A 23,363-nucleotide genomic window follows, 5' to 3' on the forward strand; every position below is an offset into this window, starting at 1 on the left:
TGACTTCAGAAGAGAATGACCCAAAATGCAAATCAAACCCACCATGAGATATTACCTCACATGCACTAGGATGGCTATAATAAGAAAGACCATAATAAGTGTTGGCAAGGATATGGGGCAGTTGGAACCCTCATAAGTTGCTGGTAGAAATGAAAAATGCAGAGAGAGGGGGAGAGAAAGGGAAGAGAAAGAAATTGTTTCCAACTTCTGGTGCCTCAACCATGAAATTCACTTCCATCTGTATCCATCCTTCTTCTCTTTTGTTTTCACAGAAGAAGCTCCCCCTTTCGATAGCTTCTCTTGCACCTCTGCTTCAGATTCCACTTCCTGTTACTTATTTAGTGCTTATGTCCTGCCCTTATCTTTCTCTCTTACTGGGTCCTTCCTGTGAACATTTAAACATTTTAAGTTTCTTGGGGCACCTGGCTGGCTCCGTTGGGAGAGCATGTGACTCTTGATCTCAGGGTTGTGAGTTTGAGCCCAACATTTGGTATAGAGATTACTTAAAATCTTAAAAACAAATTAATAAGTAAACCTTTTTAAGGCTCTAATATGTTTAAAATAAAAAGGTGACCCAAAATGCATCCTTCAATTTCAGCCAATTTTACGTGTACTCCTAGCAAATTTTCTTTTCCTTCACAGTCAGACTTCATGAGCAAGTTGTTTATAGTCATTGTTTTCACTTCTTCACCTTTCACATGCTCCTCAGCCTGCTGCAATCTGGTCTTGTCCACCCACAGCTTCACCGAAATTCATCTCGTGAAGGTCATCAATAATTCTTGCTAAATCCAGTGGGCATTTCTTAGTCCTTGTTTTGGTCTCAACAGCATTAGACCCTGGCCTGCCTCCTTTGTGTGATGCTCATGTCCCTAGGCTTCCATGACTCTATTCTCCTGGTTTGCTTCCTACTCTGCCTGTTCCTTCACAGTCTCTTCCGCAGGGGTGTTCCTTGTCTCTCTGCTGTTCGACTTTCTTAGAGTTCTGCCCGACATCCTCTTCTCTTCTTACTCCGCACACTTTTCCCTGGGCGATCTCCTGCCAGATTTCCACATCTTCAATCCAGATCTCTTTCTTGATCTTCAGATTTACAAATCTATCTATTGGACATATCCACTTTGATATCCCACAGGTGGCTAAACTTAAAATGTCCAGGGTGGAATTCGTCATCGACCCTGAAATTTGCTGTGTTCTGGGTCCTAGTGAGTGACACTGCCGTTCACTCAGTTACTTAAGCTGAGCAGCTGGGTATAATCCTTCGCTCTCCTTTTCCCTTATCCAGCTCCTCTTCTTCCATTCAGTCAGTTGCGGAATCCTCTTGAGTTTGTCTCCTGTCCAGGTTTCTCCATTTCCACTTCCTTGGTACAGGCTTCTTTTCTTTCTTTCCTGGCTTGCTGTAGCCACCTTAGGCTCCCTCTGAGTTTTCTTCATCAGCATCTGGTCCATACATCCAGCCAAAGTAATCTTTAACGGACGTACATCTGATCATACCACTTCCCTGCTTAAGGCCTTTCAGTGATTGAATGTTGTTCATAGGATAAAGGCTAAGCTTTTTGGCTACAGCCATGCTAAATTTCTTTCAGTTCTTCCACCTGGCATATACATTCACTGTTCCGGGTGCCTGTCTTCTCACAGGTAGTTGACACTTCCCAATTCTGGTGTTTCCGTGGCATTCAGAACTACCCATGAGAGCAGTGGCCACTCTGGTGTACATCTGTTTATGTGCCCAGACCTCTCTGACCCCATGTAAGTTCTGCCAGGGTCAGGGGAGGGTGTCGTGGTGTTGGCTTTGTGTCCTTTTTACTTGGAGGACATTCAGTAAACTTTCATTGAAGGACTACAGTACGGTTCTGCCTGTCCATTGCTGGAATTTTAGTTTGGCACTAGGCCATTGCAGGGTATGGTTGATACTACTCCTATGGCAGAGGATAGTAGATAAAATCACATTAGAGCTATTCACGTGGGACGGGTTATGATACTGTAAATAGATTTGAGCCTGGGTCCCTGTATTCCAGCTTTGAACACATTAGAAAAATAAAGTGTAACTGTGTTCTATCCATTTCTTTAGGCTTTTGGCCCATCTATATTTATGTAATTTATTTTACAAAACCTTGAATGTTTGGTGAAACAAAGAACAAAACTATAGAAATTACTGCAAATCATGGAAGTTTTTTGTTTTAAAAATGAAAGTATCTCATAGAAGCAATACTTGTATAAGATTATAGTCAGCTTCACAACCCTGGATATCTTTTTTTTTTTTTTTCCCTGCTAATACTATTGCCACTGGGTTGTTTGCTTTTAACCTGAGCGCATGGCTTCATTTGAATTATTTCTTCATTTACAATGAGCTGTCAGATTCCCTATGTCCTAGAATTGCCTAAAGTTTCTGTGCAATGAAATGAAAGTGGGCTTTTGGATGATGAGGATAAAGAATTGCTTCCAGAAGCCGTAATTGCAAATTGTGTTTCAAGTAAAGTAACTTCCTGGCAGTTGGGAAATGACATATGTCTTCTCCAGTGAGTAACACATTTGAACAAAAGTGATGAGACCAGAGGGTGGTCACTGTGTTAGCAAATTCTAAAACAGTCTGTTTTTATTTTTATTTATTTTTAAACGTTTATTTTTGAGAGAGAAGGAGAGCGTGAGAAGGAGGGAGGGAGGGAGAGAGAACACCAAACTGGCAGGGCAGAGCCCAGTGTGGGGCTCGATCTCACAAACGGTGAGATCATGACCTGAGCCGAACTCAAGAGTTGGACCACCTGAGCCACCCTGGTGCCCCAACAGCAGTCTGTTTTTAAATAAAGGTAGGAGGATGACCTTGTCACCTGTTCATAGGCATCTTCATGAAGGACGCCATAAACTCTTTTGGAGAATGCCTCATTCTCAAAGCCCCTCTGTCTTTGTGGATTTTGTCAGGTGTTCAGGGCATTCTCTTGCATTCTTGTAGTAAGATAATCTTGCAGAAAAGAGAAGTGGATGACAGCTGCCCTAGCAGCTGGGGCACTAAGAGCATCATGTGTCTGAGCAGATCTCCAGAACTTTGTTTCTTTGCAGTACTTATACCACAGAATGGGTGCAGTAGTTAAAAGTATTTTTTTGTTTTTTTTATTTATTTGTTTTGAGAGAGAGTTCAGGGAAGGGTCAGAGAGAGGGAGAAAGAGAATCCGAAGCAGGCTCTGCACTGTGAGTGTAGAGCCCGACATGGGGCTTGATCCCATGAACTGTTAGATCATGACCTGAGCTGAAATCAAGAGTCAGATGCTCAACCAACTGAGCCACTCAGGTGCCCCTAAAGTGTAATCTTTAAAAAAAATTTTTTTTAATGTTTATTTATTTTTGAGAGAGAGAGAGAGAGTGGGGGAGGGGCAGAGAGTGAGGGAGACACAGAATCTGAAGCAGGCTCCACTCCAGGCTCTGAGCTAACAGCACAGGGCCCGATGCGGCACTCGAACTCACAGACCATGAGATCAGGACCTGAGCCAAAGTCGACACTTAACCGACTGAGCCACCCAGATGCCCCCTAAGTGTAATCTTACTTATAAAATTTTGAGGCTGAGTCTGTCTTAGAGGCTCATCTGGACCTGGGAAATACATTTGGTGTCTAAGTCCGAGGTGTAGCATCTGCTCAGTCTCAAAAAGCCCATCAGAATAAGTATGGAAGTGGGGCCGCCTGGGTAGCCCCCTCTGTTGAGTGTCCGACTCTTGATTTCGGTTCAGGTCATGATCCCAGGGTCGTGGGATTGAGCTCCGTGCTGAGTGTGGAGCCTGCTTAAGATTCTTTCTTTCCTCCTCTGCCCTTCTCCCCCGCTTGTGCGCACACTCACTCTCTCTTAAATGAACAAAAAAATAAGTATGGAAGAAATTGATGAGAGTAACATTTGGGTCTTCTGTAACTTGAAAGGTCTTTTTGAATTTCTTTTGCTGTAGTATAGATGTGTGACATGACAAGTTGTGAAGTTGCACCCCAGAAGTTTACCTAAAACTTTAGAGCTTATCTTTGGAAGGCTTACTAGCATTGTAATATAATACTCAAAAACAGAGAAAGATGGTTACACACTTAAGTCTTTTGTGCTCAGACAAGAACTTCCATTGGTAAAAAAGGAAGAAAGCTATAAAAAACCCTCATTCCTGCAGGAAACTGGGTAATCTTCACTGAGGAAATGCTTACATTTTATCATCTGCTAGAACACTAAGAATTTGATTTCTGGGATTTCATGTAGCAGTTTTCTGGGATATATAATTTTCATATAGTTGTAACCTTTGTGCACATATTTTTTTTCCATATGTACATTAACGTGTATCACATAGACTATAGATTTGTATGTTGTATTCCGTTGTTTGCTTACTCTACCTGTATTTGTATTCTAGGCTTCTACTTCCTAGGATTGGACTTTCTATTAGACCATAATCTCCTCAAAGGCAGGGACGTAAACGTATTGCTCTTGATGATTTCCCCCAGCCTTCTTGGTGTGTAGGGTCATTGTCAGAAGAAGTAATATATGCTATTACTTTGTTCACGTTGTCATACAGTAGTGCTTATTTTGTAAAGCATCTTAGACTTTATCAATGGCTCATTACCTATAAATAAATTCCTATTATAAGGCAGCTTAGCAATTTAAACTGATAACAAATAACTGATAACAAATAAACCCATCGAGTTTATGAAAACAGAAAAACCCTATTAGAGATCTTCAGTGAACATGTCAGTGCTTTAATTGAAATAAATATTTTTTGCAGTTAAATATTTTTTCATATTTGACATAGCTGTTTCAAATAGTCTACACTAGGCTATATCTTGTAAAGAACGCAGAGCCCATTTTTAAACAGATTGATTCGCCATTCAGTCTTTCATGTTTACTGTGAGAAAATGCGCTTCCACGATAAAAAATCATACAGGCTCGCTCCCTGCCCTAAGAATGACACCAGAAGAAGAGAGAGAATCTTGGTGCCAACCAGTTCTGCAGGGTTGTTCACACTGTTCAGACCTCTTTTCCTCAGCAAGCTTGTAGGTCAGCAGAAGACAGGTTCTGAGGTGTGCAGTCCCGTTGGTTGTGTCCATCTCCTTTGTGCCAGCTACCTCTAGTTGGAACGAGGGTTGAGATCTGTGTGCAAGCCACAGGCTTGTAAGTCATAACTCTTAATTTCTAGTGTTGTTTAATATTGAGAGCATTATGTTATCAAAAACAAAGTTTTCCTGTACTGTTTTCTCCATTTCCTGTTTTTTTGAATTCTGTAAATGTATTCAAATATATTTTTGCTATATCAGTAAAGCAAAAACATTCCCCACCTTCCTTTAGCACTAGGGGAATGGAAAATAAATATGCTCTTAGAGGGATCAAAAGATTGGTCGCTACATTACTCCTTTAGTCTTCCAGTTCTAAATGTAGATTTCTAAAATTGGAAGGTCTGTGTTTGTCCTCTTGACTAAATTTGCTTTCAGAGTGTAAAATAAAATAACCTTTTCTTCTCCATGCTCTAGCTCTCTGAGGGACAGTGCTGGTTGCTAGGAAAAGCCATTCCAGGGAATGGGAATTGGATCTACACTACCAGTGGAAGCAGAAAAAGTCTATGGGAATATAGGATATACTTTCAAGTGTCAAAGAAAATAGGGAGATCCAAGCGGGTTGGCATGTTACCTCTCAGAACGTTACAACTCTTTTCCATCCTCTGCTTGCATTTCTCATTTCTGTTCTTCTACTCTTGCTTTATCTCCATAAAACAACAACAAAAAAATTACTGATTCATCTATTAATGCACAGTGAGTGATAACTGAGGCTGAACATATCAATGCTTTTTACAAGAAAGTACTTCCTAAATAATGGGCAGAAAAAATGTTGCAAAAAGAAAGAAAGATTATTTTATTGAAGTTCTTCAGAGGTTATTAATATAATTGACTAATTACAACTCATTTTTATGATTAATAGTCAAGTCATGGGAGGACTGGTCATCATAACAATTAGTTGGTTTAGTTTGAATTCCTGTATATGCTGGAAAGTCCTAAGAAGGCTATATATCTTTTAGAAATGTTCACTCAGGATTTCTCTAATCTGAACTTGCCTTACCAAGACAGATTTAATGAATCGTGATTGTACTTTTCCAAAAATAGTTTTTAGGACTGAACCACTTTTATATTTAATTAAAAAAACTGTATCTTTGAGTTTATTGTGGGTTTGTTGTAAACCCAGGGGATCATAATTTGATTTTTTAAAAATGTGGTAAAATATACATAAAATTTCTTATTTTAACCATTTCTAAGTATACACTTTAGTGACAAATATATTCATATTATTGTGCAGCTGTTACCACTGTCTCCATAGAACTTTTTCATCATCCCAAACCAATACTCTGTATCCATTGAACAGTAACTCCCCATTATCTTCTCCCCCTGGGTCCCTGGCAGCTATGACTGTCCTTTCTGCCTCTAATGAATTTGATGAGGCTAGGTACCTCGTGTAAGTGGAATCGTACAATTGTGTTCTCTTGTGTCTGGCTTGTTTCACTTAGCATGATGTCTTCAGTGTTCATCCCTGTGATAGCATGTATCAGTCATTTCTTTTTAAGGCTAAATAATATTCCATTGTATGTAGGTACCCACATTTTGTTTATCCGGGCATCTGTTGGTGGATATTTGGCTTTTCACCTTTTGGCTATTGTGAGTAATGTTGCTCTGAACAGCTATATGTTCCAGGGCCCTGCTTTCAGTTCTTTTGTGTGTATACTAGAAGTGGAATTGCTAGGCCACATGGTAATTCTGTCTAATTTTTGAGGAACTGACATAATGTTTTCTACATTGGCTGTAGCATTTTACATTCCCACTTTCTACATGTAATTTTATGTTAATAATTCATTTTACAGATTTGCCTGAATACTCTGCCATCCTAGGTTGTAAACTTAAGGCAAGAATACTTATTTAAACTTTTAAAGGGGTAAATATAATTCAAATTTAGTTATTTTAATTATAAAATTATAGTTATAATTAGCATTACAATTATAAATGGTTTTTTTTTTGGTCACTAAATGTTATAGAAATTTGAAATATATTTGAACAAATATACAAAGAAAATGTCACCTCTAATCTCTCTAGAGAAATACATTTGGTGTGTATATATCCTTCTACCTGTATGTATTACACTTTAAAAAATTGTAATCATATAGTACATATTGTTTTCTAACATAGCTAAGCTGTACAAGGTACACTTGTTTTTTTGCAGGGTGTTGTGTTTGTTTTGTGTTTAACATGGGAATAAGCTCATAGTTTAGCTTTTTGTTAACATATCCCTTGGGATGCTTCATTTAAGGAATGCCTAGTACTATGGAAGGAAGGGCATTGGGTTGCCTTTCTTAAGACACTTATATCACTGTTGAATACTTACCAAAGTATGTGCCTATCCAGGGTGGCCTAGGTTGATCAGGCCTTTTGAAGATTCTTCCCTGTTAGTAGTACCTCCTTAGTATATTAATAGAATAACTGCACATATTACTGTTTGAAACATTTAAATTATTTTGCAACCTCCGGGGTGATGATTTAAATGAAATGTAATTGAACTATATTTATATTCCTTTAAAGTGAAATCCATACAATTAGAACCAATATGTTAATACTACTTCACGTTTAGGCAAATTTAGTAGATGTTATAAGACATCAGAGCTGTCATAATACTACCCTCCTTGTGACAGATCCTTATATTTGTTTTCTTTTTTTAATGTTTATTTTTGAGAGAGAGAGAGAGAGAGAGAGGAGAAAGAGCATGCGTGGGGAGGGGTAGAGAGAAAGGGAGACAGAAGATCTAAAACGGGCTCTGCACTGAAAGCAGAGAGCCTGACCTGAACCTACAAATCTCGAGATCATGAACTGAGCCAAAGTCAGACACTTAACCAACTGAGCCACCCAGGTGCCCCAGATCCTTATATTTCTGAGTCGTTGATAGCCACAGGGTTCATACGTCTGATATAGTTTTCATAACAGATTAAATGTTAATTAATTTCTAGTGATTCCACCTGCTTTAGCTTTTTGGATTAATATATTAATACACACTGTAATTTTGTGGTAGAGGGTCAAACATATGAAGTTGATAGAATGATCCTTAGTATGATTTTCTTAATATTAGCAAAGGTGCCACTATCCCCAGGAAAATAGAGAAATTAAACCTCTCACCACAGTAATCTAATTGGAATGATAATGATGGTAATTTTGAGTCAATTAGAAAATGTTGGTGGTATTTGCATTCACATTAAACTGCCTTAGTAAAAGATATACCACGTGCCCAAGTTCAGGACTAATCTGTACAGCACATAGCACATCCTGAGTTTTCATACCTCCATAAAACCTCTTGGAGAATCTTGTCTGAATTCTGAGGATACCCTGTTCATGTTATCAGCTGCACAGATTGAGCACTAATGAAGACGTGCTTTGTCCCTTAGCAGTCTGTAGCCCAAGGAGGCACCTTGTGCTCATCCACTCTTGTGAACTCCTTGAGGACAGAGGAGCATTTGGTCTCCAGGGCCTGCCTCCTAGTGGTTTTGGAAGAAGAAAGGAATGAGTGACATTCACAAGGTTTAACCAGGCAAATCTAGATAGATGCATATTGGTGACACATTTTTGAGGGGAGGGATGGGGGGAGTACTTTTTGTATTTGAAGCATTTTAAAAAGCAGATGCTGGTATACATTATTAGACAAAATAAAGTCAGAAGGAAGTAATGTTGAAGAAGTTGAGACACTGGAGGGGCAGAACTGATGTTCTCTGATGTAAGAAGTATCAGAGAGGTGGGGGTTGAGTCCTGACTATGTCACTTACTGCTCTGTGACCTTGGGAAGTCATTTCACCTCCAAGCCTCATTCCTCATCTGCTAGGAATGGATTCTGACCTTTCTTCCTTCCAAGACTACTGTGGAGACTAAATGAAACAGTGTATGGGGTGCCTGCCTGGGTGGCTCAGTCAGTTAAACGTCCGACTTTGGCCCAAGTCATGATCTCACAGTTTGTGAGTTCGAGCCCCGTATCAGGCTCTGTGCTGACAGCTTGGAACCTGGAACCTGCTTTGGATTCTATGTCCTTGTCTCTCTCTGCCCCTCTCCTGCTTGTTCTCCCTCTCTCTCTCTCTCTCTCTCTCTTTCTCTCTCTCTCTCTCTCTAAAATAAACATAAAATTTTTTTTAAGGAAGTAGTGTGTGTGAAGCTGCCTAGCATAGTGTCTCTGCAGTTCTTGGTCACTGTTCGTTTCTTCCTTCCTGGTCTTTATTTACTTCACTGGATTGTGTTGCTAGGAGTACTTACTTGCTTGGGCAGCATTACTGCACATGTTCTCATGCGTTCAGAAATCCCCTGTAGCTTGCTCACTACATCTTGAACATCACATTATTGAATTTTATGGGACAGATTTTTGAGAAACCCAGGCTCAGAAAGGTAGGTGGCATGTCACACTGATTGATTAAAAGCCAACCTGGGAATAAAACAAATGCCTCAGGATTCTCAGTGCTTTCCACCATGCCAAGGCTATCGGTGCTGCTTTCTGCTTTCGTGATGGGTGTGGACGTGTATAAGACCTGGTTTTATATTAACTTCTAAATTACAAGTCTTTGGGAAGATATCTTGTAAAGTAAAGCCTCAAGTAATTTAGCAGTGGGTAAACTCCGTTCATATAATAAGCCATCATTATGAAAGGTGACTTTTGAGTAGATTACCATACCCTTGGGGCACAGTTGCCTGTGACTGATTAATGACTTCAGAATAATTGTACGGTTGTCAGGAAATTACAGAAGGTTTTTTTTTTTTTTAATGTTTATTTTTGAGAAGGAGAGACACAGAGCACAAGTGGAGGGCAGAGAGAGGGAGACAGAATCTGAAGCAGGCTCTGAGCTGTCAGCACAGAACCCAGTGTGGGGCTTGAATCCATGAACTGCGAGATCATGACCTGAGCTGAAGTCAGACGCTTAACCGACTGAGCTACCCAGACACCCCAGGAAATTGTAGAAGTTTGAATGGTACTGTCCTTTCGTGTTGTAATTTTAAATGTGGTGAATCACATTTTTTGGCAAATTTAATTCCCTCTCCCCTTTTCTCTATTTAAAATTCTATATTACATACAATATTAAATTTTGAGGACTAGCTAGGAAATTTCATATTCTAGGATTTTCATACTCTAGGAAAATTAAAGTTCTGGATTTTTGGGGGGCATTTATCCATCTGCTTATAGACATTTGCACTGTTACATTTCTGGTGACTCCTTTCCCTGTCTGCTTTGTAAGAGGCACAAGGCAGGCCATTTGGGCATGGCAGGGCATTTAAAACCATCATCCCCAGGGCGCCTGGGTGGCCAGGTTGAGCATCCAACATCACTTAGGTCCATGATCTTGTGGGGTTGGGGGTGGGGAGGGGTTCGTAAGTTTGAGCCCCGCATAGTGCTTGCTGCTCTCAGCCTGATCAGGGCAGAGCTTGCTTCGGATCCTCTGTCCCCTTCTCTCGCAGCCCTTCCCTGGCTTGTGCTCATTCTCTGTCTCTCTCTCTCTCAAAACAAAACAAAACAAAAAAACGATCCTCTTGCCATACAAAGAACACAAAAATCAAGAACAAAGCAAAGAACAATAGTCCAGTAGAAAAAAATAGGGACTTTATGTAAAAGGATGACGCATGGGCTCTGAACCATGAGGTGAACAGTTCATGTGCAAATTCCTGTATTGGCTTCAGGCCCTGACTCAGCTACTTCCTGGGTTGGGCAAAATCTTAAAATCTCTTTGCTTCCATTTCCTTGTCTGTAAAGTGAGGATTATACGAATTAATAGATGTAAAATATTAAGAACAGTACTTGGCGTGTAGTGCTCAAGAAATGTCAGTTATTATTATTGCTGTTATTGTGATTATTTTTTTTAAATGATGCCCAACCTCACTCATCATAAGAGAGAATCAAGTTTAAAGAAAACTTAGACACCATGATAATATGCTGTGTGGTAAGGATGTGGGTAATCAGGTGCTGCCGTACATTGTGGGTTATTTCAGTAGAGGACAATTTGAAATAGCTGTTAAAGGTAAAATAGCAATTAGATATTGACCCAGCAGTTCCGTTTTTAGGAGTTTTTCTTATAGATGTGTGTATTAAAAAAAAAGACATGTATTAAAAAATAGTATGTGTAGACAATAATTGCAGTATTGTTTATGTTAGGAAAAGACTAGCAGTGACTTAGTCTCTTAGTAGAAGCAGGTAAATTGTTAACTTGATATAATGGAATATTATATAGTACCATTGAAAAAAAATAAAATGTCTACATATGCTCGTATCGAATGGTTTCCAAGATGTACTGTTAAGAAGGGAAAAAAAAGACTTCTACACATACATACATATAATGATTTGTAAGCATACACTATCCCTGGAAGGAATTAGAAACAACTGTTAACAGTAGGGCCTAACTCTTAGGGCCTTTGAGGAGGGGGTCAGAGAGGGATGATAGGGAAACTTACTTTCCTTTACCTCTTGGTACCAGTTGAAACACATTTTTTCAACATGCTTATTAGTTTTTGTAAAAAAAAAATTATTTATTTTGAGAGAGAGAGCTGGGGAGGGGCAGAGACAGAGAGAGAGAGAGAGAGAGAGAGAGAGAGAATCCCAAGCACGCTCCCAGCTATCAGTGTGGAGCCCAACACGGGGCTTGAACCCATGAACCATGAGATCATGATTCTAGCCAAAATCAAGAATCAGACGCTCAACCAACTGAGTCACCAAGGCACCCCTATGTATTTGTTTTTTGCCCTTCCCCAAATCTTTTACCTGTTCCCACCAGCATGTGCATGCTCACACACATGCGCACAAACACACACTTTTCAGAACATTCAAATGTTCCAGGAGTCTGGCTCTGTAATGGTGGGGTTTGGCCTGTCCTGATCGTGTTTAATGCTTATTGAATATGTGTGTGTGACTCTTGGGGGCTTAGCAGTTATCTGGTCCTTGTCGTCCAAGTTGGTGCTGATGTGAAAAATCTCCCTGGATGGTGGAAACTGAGGCCTTGGCTAAGTATACCTAAGCCCCATAGGCTCTGTCTCTAGGTGCTATCAGAGGTGCTAGAGCCTGGAACGCCTTGGTCTTGAGCGTGGTTCTCTTGGCTATTTTTAGAGGTCTGAGAAGAGAGTGAATAGGAAGGAACTTCAAGAGTTCTGTACCTCATTAGGAAACCCTGGTTGTATTTATAAACTGTTTGGTTCTATTTCAGTTTCCAGAGGTGAGAGCCAGAATGGAAACTCACTTGGCATGGTAGGGTTTTGTGATTGTGCCCCTCCCTGGAATTTCTAGAAGTACTTTTTAACCCTAGAAGAAATTGGGGCCATGACCAGGATTCTTTGTGTAAAACTCCTTAAACAGGTCAAGTTTAGAATTTTATGGAAACATATATAATACATGTCTACTTTTTATAGGATACTATTTAAGCTAATTGCTACTTGCATGAAGGCTATAGTCATTAGTTCGAACACCAAGATTAGAGTGAATTGTCTTCCCTTGTTCATATAATAACTTTTTTCAATGTGAAATACAATCTGTAATTATGTAGAAAATGTAATCATAGAAATTAGGATCAGAATATAATACTTATGTTTCATTCAGTATAATACTTAATACTTATGTTAATATTTTTGCCACTCTGGACTTAGTGAGGGATGTCCCATTCCCATCATTAAACAGTGGCTTTGTGTGGCAGTGATTTTCTACAAGAGATGGGGGTCTTTGAGTGTAATCTGGCAGTGGTGGTGGGAGAGTGGGGAGGTAGAGGTAACGATTCTGATTTGTAGAACATTCACGGGTGCACACACACACACTTTCCCTCTCCCTCTCTCTCAGGCAAGAATTCACCGTCTTAGACAAACTAGTATTGTAACCTTTATCTCAATATTCTAAGGAAAAAAATCCTGATGAGAGACCCTGGTTCTATCCAGTTAGTATGGTTTCTCTCCATTACCTGCTGTCTGGTTGCAAATAAGCGTGTATGTAACAGATAAACACCGACTTTAAGTGGGCAAGACAAACAACTGGTTCTAGCAAGTTGTACCTGTCATTGCAGGGAAGGGCCCAGGTTTGACCGTGGAGGAAGGATTGGACAGGTTGCCGGGGAAAGTGAGTGATCCATTCAACCAGAGGTAACCGTTTCTTTTGGAATTAGCTCTTACTTCCTTTTATTAACAGTGTCTTTTTTTTAAGTTAGCATAGTGGTTGATTTTCCCTTGGTATTCTTTTTGTCGTAGCAGAGATGTCAGCTTATTTATAGGAATTACTTGAAGTCAGAGTCATGGTGGATGTAGGAAAGTGGCCAATCTTCACTCTGCTCTCACCTCAAGAAATTGCATCTATTCGGAAAGCATGTGTCTTTGGCACCTCAGCCAATGAAGCGCTGTACGTTACTGACAATGATGAGGTAAGGATCTCTCAAAACCCAGAGTGTAATTTTAGGGGGTGAGCTTTAAAATGTGCAGTTTGAAGACCAAGAAAAGGTTGTGGCCAGTTGATCTTTCCAAAATGCAAGCTTACTCATATCAGTCTCTGTTTTGAAATATTTTCAGTGGAAGATCCATAGACACATTCGTTTCACTTTCCCTGGTATGTTTTTCGGTTCTTTATTCCCTTAGCCCTTACCTTTCCCACCAGTCTTTCTCCTACCAGTATCCTAGATGTATCCAGCAAGGCCCCCCTCCTTGTCTTCTGAAAAGGTTGTGGATAAAAGAACCTGAAATTCTAGAAGACCGTGTCTTTGATATAATTTCTCTCTTCTTGCAGTTTCTTGATTTGATACCCCTCAACCCTATACTAGTCTGAATTTCATAGTACAGCCAAACATTCTGCAACTGAAGTAATGTCAGCACAGGTTGAGTTTTTCTTCATCTGATCAGTCTCTTCCTACCTACTGAGCTGTCACACTGAACTTGAGTGTGTCTTATTTTCAGGGTGGAGAGGGGAGCCTTTGTGTAACTTTAGTCCGAGTGATTCAGACAAAACTGTTTGTTTTCTAGGTCTTTGTATTTGGACTGAACTATAGTAACTGTCTAGGAACTGGAGATAACCAGAGTACACTTGTACCCAAAAAGCTGGAAGCCTTATGTGGAAAGAAGATTAAAAGCCTTAGTTATGGGAGTGGACCACATGTTCTTCTCAGCACTGAAGGTAAAGCGGGAACAAAGTCAGCTTTTCGGTTTGTGAGAAATCAAGTATTGATTCTAAGCTAAGGGGAGATGGGGCCGTATGAAATAATCTTGAATGGTTTATTTCTTAATTTCTGAGAACTGTACCAAACTGGTAAAAGTTAAACATTTCAGTCTAACTCTGGAACAGAGTACGGCTTGCAAATCAGGCAAACGTTAGAATACTTACGTAAAATTGTGGAAGATTAGATACAGCAAATGAAGTGGGCCTTCAGCCTAGTTTTTCACTGGTTTTATATTAGCAAGGGCAACTTTCAGGTTTTACTTGGTACATTTTTATAAAAACAACATAATGCTGATTTCCCTTTCAGGGTGTAGTTTCTGAATCTCAAATTTAAGAAATCTTAGTTTATTCCCTGACATTCATGTGTGTGCCATATGGAAAGAATGGAGGATAGATTCTTTTCCTTTTAATCTCTGCTTCCCCAAGATTAAGACTATACATTTCTTCTTTGGTAATTTATCCCCACTGTGGGCAACCAAAACTCTCTGAAAATAGGTTATTGTATATAACCTACATCTTCCCTTTGAATTTTAAGCACATTAACTCTTGTGGTCTCTCTGGCAGAGGCCCTCTGCTTTTTGTGGGGAAGTTTTCTGTTTGTTTCTCTGCCGGTCTCCAGACTGAGGAATCACAGCTTCCTCGGGTGTTGCCAGAGGTCTTAGTATTGAGCTTTTTAATTACCTCTAACTCCTATCTGAATGCACTCCAAGTTGTCTGGATCTGTCTCAAGCTGTGAGATCCAGATCTGAGAGTGATTGTCTAGTGAGAATATAACTGGTATTGAGCATAATGAGGTGATGATCTCACTTCCGTGTTGTGTAACCATGCTTTCTGGCATCACACTGGCTCTTTGAAGCGGTTACTACTTTGCTGACTGGTTCTGCTTGTCATCTGTTATGACCTAATGATTTGATTTTTTTCCTAACAGATAATCAATCTTAACTAGTCATTGATTTCTGACTGTAAAAAACTGGGGCAGTTTTTTAGAGCAAACACACTAAAACATATGCATTTAAATTCTTGGTTTTCTACAAAGTGGTGACCTTAGGAAATTACAACTCTTGGAATTATTTTCAGAGTCAGAGCATATATACAGAGTTAACCATCTTGAGTGTTACAATAAAGATAAGTATAAATAAACATAAAACATAAAAATATAAATATAATAACTGATTTTCTGTGGGAATACTTTTTTGTTAGTTTTGATATGCCACTTATATATTTTAAACATGCCCTACATTCAGATATATATATAGTACATATATTGTGCATGTTATATAGTCAAATAGTTTTAATTTGACTATATAGTCAAATAGTTTTAAAACAAATGAACGCTTTAAACCATCAAATATTTTATGGCTTTTAGTAAAACGCAGAAGGACCTCTGCCTCACCCCTCTTCAGCGTAGAAGCTGTTCTTCAGAAGGAACCACTTTTAACTCCTTCAGATGTTTAATCTTGTATTTTTAACATGCTTACAACTGTTCTTTCTGAATTTTCAATTTTAGATATTATCCTTCCACTTTTTATAATGGCAGATAGCAGTTAGCTTTATTTCCCCTTCCTTCCTTCCCCTGATCCTTTCAATATAGTGATATCACCATTTTAGTTAAATCGATATTTACATTAGTAGGACTCTGTAAGTGTGGTTTATAGCTGAGCCATCGCCTTTCTGTACCACTGTTTGTTTTCCTGAGGTTCATTCACCCATTTTTCTAAAGGTCTGTCATTATGCGCAAATTGGTCTATACAGCAGTGTTGTGTCTCAGCACATCTGAGCTCATCTAGATATCTCTGGAGCCCTCCGTCCCCGTGTTCCAGCCTGCCACACGGCTGTCAGCCTAGAACTTCACTCACCATCATCGTGGAGGTCCCTTCACCTTTGTCCTTTCTGGATGCCCTATTTCTTGTGTCCTGTGTCTTCCTCCTGGGATCATACCTTTATTTGAGTGAAACACTTTCTCTAGTAGCTTCCCAAGGAAGAGGGTGTGAGAGAAATCTTTGAGATGCTCTTAAAATGTCTTTATTTTACTCACGCAGATTGCCCATTGGTTTGGCTGGGCTTAAAATTCCTGATTGAAAATCCTATTTCCTCAGAATTTTGAGGTTATTGTGCCTCTTGAGTTTCCGGTTTCTTTTGAGATTCCGATGCCATTCTGACTTTAGCTGGGGTTGTTTATTTTTTGTTTTTTTAATTTTTTTTAATGTTTTTATTTATTTTTGAGACAGAGACAGAGCATGAGCAGGGGAGGGGCAGAGAGAGGGGGAGACACAGAATCTGAAACAGGCTCCAGGCTCTGAGCTGTCAGCACAGAGCCCGACGCGGGGCTCAAACTCACGGACTGTGAGATCATGACCTGAGCTGAAGTCGGACGCTTCACTGACTGAGCCACCCAGACGCCCCCACTTTAACTGTTTTTGCATATGACTGTTTTTTCCTCTTTGGAAGCTTTAGGGATCTTTTCTTTGTTCCCAGTTTTCTGAAAAAATCATGGTTATGTACTCATGTAGATGATTTTTAATTTATTGTATTGATCATTCTGTTGACTTTCAGTCTGGAAATTCCTTCATTTCTATAGAATATTTTCTTGTCATATTTCATGGGTAATTCCCCTTCTCTGTTTTCTCTGTTGTCTTTTTGGAATTTTTCTTAGAAGGAAGTTAGAGGATTCTGAACTGACCCTCTTAACTTTCTTATATTTTTGCTCCAATCTACTTTTTGGGAAATTTCTTCAGCCTTATCTTACACCCCTTCTCTCACATTTTCACATTTCTGCTGTTACATTCCCCCATTCTCTTTCTTGTTCTCTGAATGTGCCTTTCTAGAGCTTCCTGTCCTGCTTCATGGCCTCACTATATTCTCTGAGCTGGAATAGGTTACTTTCAAGTCATCCTCTGCTCTCTGCTTTCTTTTTTCCTCCCAGATTGCTTCTTTCTCTTTTGTTTTGGTCTCTGACTTTTCTTGTTAGAGGCTTTCTTTATGGGGCACTCAGTCAAGTGTCCAACTTGGGCTCAGGTCATGATCTCACGATTTGTGGGTTCTATCCCCACATTGGGCTCTGTGCTGACAGCTCAGAGCCTGGAGCCTGCTTCACATTCTGTGTCTCTCTCCCTCCCCCCCTCTCCCCCCCCCTTTCCCACTTGCACTCTCTCTCTCTCTTTCTCTCAAAAGTAAATAAACATTAACAAAAAACCCAAAAATTTGTGATCTTTGGCTGGCTGTCCACAGGTGGGACACAGGCCCTGATCTACATGCTGGGAATACTGGATTCATGGGTGAGGCTTGTCAAGCACTGAGCTTCACTTTAGGGAGATAATAACTGCTGCATTAGGGATGCTTCCAGTGTCACTCCCAATGTCAGTATATGAGCTTCCGTAGGGTGGAATCTTCCAGATTCCGGACCTGGATATGGGTTTTTTTTTTGCCAGCTTTCCATTAGCAGAGGAAGGGCAAGGATCTATCTCACTGTTCAGTAGTGGACTTCCACTTCTGCTTTCCTCACTACAGTGCCTCACAGCTGTCTTCAGGGCCTCTTTAGATTATTCTCCTATCTCATTTTTTTTTTTTTTTTTTTTTTTTTTTTTGTCGTGTTATGTGGGAGAAGGGAGGGAAGGAGGTTTGGGCAGAGGGAGAAGTTGGGCTGTAGTGCAGTTATAGTAAGAAGTTCACAGCTAGTAAGTGCTGTAGGCCTCTTGTCTTGTACAAGCTTCCTGACCCCACAGGAAGAGGATGAGGATTTGGGGTCTGACTGCTTCTGTTCTTAGTTACACTGGCCCTTAAATCATTTCCTGTGTTGCCTGCTTTCTCCAGTCTCTGGGCCTTCCGGAGATTCCAGGGCTGTGATTGGCTTCTTCTTTTGCAGATGTACGTGTCACCTTCTCTGGTTGGCTGTGTTACCACACCCACCTGCTTCCTATCTTCCAAAATTTTGTTGACCTCTCTCCAGTTGTATTTTCTTCTTTATTCTCTTTTTTTTTTTTAACTTTTAATGTTTTATTTATTCTTGAGAGAGAGAGAGAGAGAGAGAGCGAGCGAGAGAGAGAGAGCGAGCATGAGCGAGGGAGGGGCAGAGAGAGAGGGAGACACAGAATCCAAAGCAGGCTCCAGGCTCCGAGCTGTCAGCACAGAGCCTGACACGGGGCTCAAACTCACAAGCAGTGTGAGATCATGACCTGAGCTGAAGTCGGACGCTTAACCGACTGAGCCACCCAGGCACCCCCCTTCTTTATTGTTCTTTTTGTCCTCAACTGTTTATGCCTTTTTTTTTTTTTCCCCTTCACTATCATTTCAGTAGGATTTGGGGACAGAATAAATTCAATTCTCCATGCTTTACTGACTTGTGAGCTATTTCTAAAAGACATTTTAGGAATGTTTTGATCAATACTACATTATTACATTGAAAATCTAGGATGTGAGAGCAATCTGGCTGTGATGTCTGTCACTGCATTGATTGCCAGAGTTGATACAGCTGATCTGGCTGGGTAGGCGGGCGTCCCCTTTTTCCCTTACCTGCTCCATGTGTGTGTCCCTCCCAAAGCTGGCACTTGGTGGAAGAGGACGACCTTCCCCGATGGAGGAGGTCCTTTCTTCAGTCAAGGGTATACAGGTAGTTGTGCTCCCCTGCTAGAGCCTCCAGACAAGCTCTCAAGGTCCATTTGTAGGAGAACGTAGGGTAGTCAGGCTTCCAAGACTCCAGACATACCCAGATGAGGTGCTGCATGCGGCACCTTTAAAAAATAAAATCTAGTCCCATCTGGTGACTACTCTGAAGATCTATATTCACTTAGTATTATTGCTTTACATACAGACCTAGGGCTTGGGGATTTCTTTTTTGTCTTCTAAAGTAAGTTAAATTAGGTTACCTATAAAATTAGTTGTTTGTGATCACTTCTCCAATCCGTGTCCGGTCTCTGAAGGCCAGCTGCATTCTCTTGAAGGCCAGAACCTCATGGGGTGCTTCTCTGTGCTCTCCCTTTCCCATGCTCTCCCCACTCCCCACTTCCCACTCTCCCTTCTAGCCTGGTATGGTTTCACTCTCGTTGTTTGGTCATTTGGTTCATCTCTTGAACCTCAAGCGATCCTGAAGTTTCATCCCTTGTTTGCCAGAGACGGTGTGGCAAGAGTAGGGCTGGGCAAAGTGGGTGCTGGTGCCCAGTTGAATGGGGTTGCTTTGAAAGTTTCCCCGGGAAATTGGAACTAAGAGCCATCTCAAGAAGCTCACTTTTCCTATGCTTTATCAAGTGAAAAGGGAAGAAATATCTTCATATACTATTTTAAAATAGTAAAACTGGGGCGCCTGGGTGGCGCAGTTGGTTAAGCGTCCGACTTCAGCCAGGTCACGATCTCGCGGTCCGTGAGTTTGAGCCCCGCGTCAGGCTCTGGGCTGATGGCTCAGAGCCTGGAGCCTGTTTCCGATTCTGTGTCTCCCTCTCTCTCTGCCCCTCCCCCGTTCATGCTCTGTCTCTCTCTGTCCCAAAAATAAATAAAAACGTTAAAAAAAATTAAAAAAATAAAATAGTAAAATAATACATTAAAGAGAAGGTGATTGCCAGGTGCAAATCTGGAGAGGACTGATGGCTGAGAACAAGCAGCTGGCAGCAGTCCCAGCATCTGGGGAATAAGGTCCTTGATCCTGAGGCTCATCTGGGTGACCCTGCACAACATTCACTCATTCTCTCCCATGCAGTGTTCAGATCCATGGCTTCCTGTATGTTTGGGGTGTAGCTCCTCCAGGATTCTAGTGGGCCTCTTTTCCTAGGAAAGACTTCCTGGAAGACTGTTAGTGGGATGAATTACAGCCTCTGTGCTGCATGCAGCTGGTATCATGGCCACAAGTAATACTCATTGCCTCCCTCCTCCAGCACTCCTTTTAGAGTCTCTTCACATTTGGCTCGCATGTGGCTCAGGGGACTAACCTGATTGTGTGATCCAGACTCTCATCCTTGAGGGTTCTAGGCCCTTAACCATGCTGTACTCTGGCCATGGCTGCTGTACATTTCTCTTTACCAGTACTGTTGGGCAAATGTGCACCAAAAGCACCAAGTTTCACCTCCTTGCCAAGCATTCCTCTCTTGCCTCCATTATATAATAGCAGTTCTACCTCTTTCTGCCGACTAGGTCAGTTGCCCCTGTCAGGAGGGGACTCCTCTTTTTTCCTGTTGGTTCTTTGACTGGAGGAAAGAAGAGTCAGGGCCCTACAGAGGGCCTATGGCAGCCGTAACTTAAAGTTCAGTGGGATTCCTGCCGTGTTCTTAGTGGAAGTGTTTCTGCTTAGGGAACTGGGACTTCTAAACCTATAGAACCTACAATTGCAGGGGCAGGAAGCTCAGATTCCCCAAGTCGGTCGCTGGGAATGTTGGTCAGTAGGGTCACTCGTATAATCCACTTTGGTTCCTGGATGCAGGTATTCCACCTGTTAGGGACACAGCACCACGTAGTGGTCACTGAGTTAGAATCTGTGCCTGGAGCTTAGCATCCCATCCTCACACCATCTCATCTCCAGGCTGATGCATCAGCTGTGCCTTCAGCCAGCTTGTCATTGTTGTGTCAAGCTGGCATCTTTTAGATGTTGCAGTGTATGACATACGACCAGGAGCCCCATGGCCATGTGAGCACTGCTACATCTCTTTTGCTATAAAGTGGATCCTGTGGTCTGAGGAAATATTTTGTGTAATCAAATACTCTGTGGATTAAATACCTCATATTGTTGTGCTAGCTGAGGCCTTGTGGGCAGGAAACGTGTACCCCGGTTATATGTTGATTTCTGTTAATGTGAACAGCTGCTCTTTCCAGGATGAAACGGTCTGTTGGAGTCACCTTGATACCAAATACCTAGTTAGTTTCTGTAAAAGGGCGATGCTATTTCAGGGACTCTGCATTGGTTTTTTTTTAATGGCACAGCAGGCATTTGGCGATGGTAGTAGCCGGGTTGAGTAGGAGTCCCTTCTTCTGAATTTGCATTTTCTTCCTAGGAGTGAAGTTGAGTGTCTTTTCATGTGGTTGAGTCATTCACATTTTTTTCCATTGTGCACCATTATCAATTCATATTTCTAACAGGTTCTTGGTCTTTTTCTTTTGTACTTTTAAAAGCTCTTTTTGTAATAGAGATATTGTCTCTTAGTAATATAAAGTAGAAATATTTCTGCTAATATTTAACTTTTTTCTTTGCCCATGTTTTTTCCATGTAAAGTTTAGAAAATATGTAGCTAGATTTATCACTCCTTTTGTTGCTTCTGATTTTGAATCGTAGGAAAGTTTCCCCTATGCCCAGGTTATGGAGGAATTGACTAATTTTTTTCCTCCTAATTCTTATATGGTTTTATTTTCCACATTAAAGTTTTTTTAATGTTTATTTTATTATATTTTTTAATGTTTATTTATTTTTGAGACAGAGAAAGACAGAGCATGAACAGGGGAGGGTCAGAGAGAGGGAGACACAGAATCTGAAGCAGGCTCCAGGCTCGGAGCTGTCAGCACAGAGCCCGACACGGGGCTCAAACCCACGGACCGTGAGATCATGACCCAGCTGAAGTCAGATGCTTAACCGACTGAACTACCCAGGCGCCCCTAATGTTTATTTAATTTTGACAGAGAGAGAGAGACAGAGCATGAGTGGGGGAGGGGCAGAGAGAGAGGGAGACACAGAATCAGAAGCAGACTCCAGGCTCTGAGCAAGCTGTCAGCACAGAGCCCCACGCGGGGCTTGAACCCACAGACTGGGAGATCATGACCTGAGCCGAAGTCGGACGTTCAACCGACTGAGCCACCCAGGCGCCCCTATTTTCCACATTTAAATTTTTGACTCATTAGGAAGTTACTATGTGATGAATGAATCTAATTTTTCAATCTGACACAAGTATCTCAACCCAATTTGTAAAAAGTCCCTTCTCCCGCAAATGACATAGCTTTTTTTTTTTTTTTAAACTTTATTTTTTAAAATTTACATCCAAATTAGTATATAGTGAAGCAATGATTTCGGGAGTAGATTCCTTAATTCCCCTTACCCATTTAGCCCATCCCCCCTCCCACAACCCCTCCAGCAACCATCAGTTTGTTCTCCATATTTAGGAGTCTCTTGTTTTGTCCCCCTCCCTGTTTTTATATTAGTTTTGTTTCCTTTCCCTTATGTTGATCTATTTTGTCTCTTAAAGTCCTCATATGAGTGAAGTCATATGATTTTTGTCTTTGACTAATTTCACTTAGCATAATACCCTCCAGTTCCATCCATGTAGTTGCAAATGGCAAGATTTCATTCTTTTTGATTGCTGAGTAATAATCCATTGTGTATATATATACCATATCTTCTTTATCCATTCATCCATCGATGGACATTTGGGCTCTTTCCATACTTTGGCTATTATTGATAGTGCTGCTATAAATCTGGGGTGCATGTGTCCTTTCAAAACAGCACACCTGTATCCCTTGGATGAATGCCTAGTAGTGCAATTGCTGGGTCGTAGGATAGTTCTGTTTTTAGTTTTTTAAGGAACCTCCATACTGTTTTCCAGAGTGGCTGCACTAGCTTGCATTCCCACCAACGATGCAAAAGAGATCCTCCTTCTCTGCATCCTTGCCAACATCTGTTGTTGCCTGAATTGTTACTGTTAGCCATTCTGACAGGTGTAAGGTGGTATCTCATTGTGGTTTTTATTGATATTTCCCTGATGATGAGTGATGTTGAGCATTTTTCATGTGTCAGTTGGCCATCTGGATGTCTTCTTTGGAGAAGTGTCTCTTCACCAAATGACATAGCTTTTATTTCTTTATGCAATTGGTTTATTTCTAGAACTTCACTTTCATTCCACTGGTTTTTCTGTCTTTGACCTAGTATTAATCTTAGTTTTAGGCATTTTTTATAGGTTTTAATAACTGGTAGAGCTGTCTTCTTCTTTTCTTGGAGTTTTTCTATTCTCATTTGTTCTTCCCAATGAACTTTCTAATCAGTTTGTTTAGCTCCAAAAAGTAACTTATCATTTCATTCCTTTTATTTTAAATTTACCAATTTACACAGGAAAAGCTAGTACCTTTATGATACTGAGTTTTATTGTCCGAGAACCAAGGTATGTATTTCTATTTGTTCAAGTCTATTTTTCTGTCTCTTAGGAATGAAAACACTCATAGGTTTGGACATTTCTATCGCCTGATATAACTTTACCGTGATATTGTGGATCTTCTTTAGGTATTACACTT

General features: G+C 40.6%; 1 protein-coding gene across 8 annotated transcripts in view; it reads left to right on the forward strand.

Annotated features, from left to right (window-relative positions):
- RCBTB1 (RCC1 and BTB domain containing protein 1) overlaps positions 1–23,363 on the forward strand; it is a 53,564-nt gene that overhangs the window by 4,185 nt on the left and 26,016 nt on the right. For 3 of the 8 annotated variants that reach the window (XM_023251323.2, XM_023251358.2, XM_045052662.1), the window contains exons 2-4: positions 13,039–13,114; positions 13,223–13,389; positions 13,982–14,132. In XM_023251323.2, coding sequence (XP_023107091.1) covers positions 13,264–13,389; positions 13,982–14,132 — 277 coding nt within the window. In that variant the 5' untranslated portion in view covers positions 13,039–13,114; positions 13,223–13,263. Of the gene's footprint in view, positions 1–9,859; positions 9,979–13,038; positions 13,115–13,219; positions 13,390–13,981; positions 14,133–23,363 lie in introns of those variants that run through there. The other 5 variants (XM_023251343.2, XM_045052680.1, XM_023251354.2 and 2 more) reach the window with 4 other exon arrangements.

This window comes from Felis catus, chromosome A1 (genome assembly GCF_018350175.1).
Source record: "Felis catus isolate Fca126 chromosome A1, F.catus_Fca126_mat1.0, whole genome shotgun sequence".
Classification (NCBI taxonomy): Eukaryota; Metazoa; Chordata; class Mammalia; order Carnivora; family Felidae; genus Felis; species Felis catus.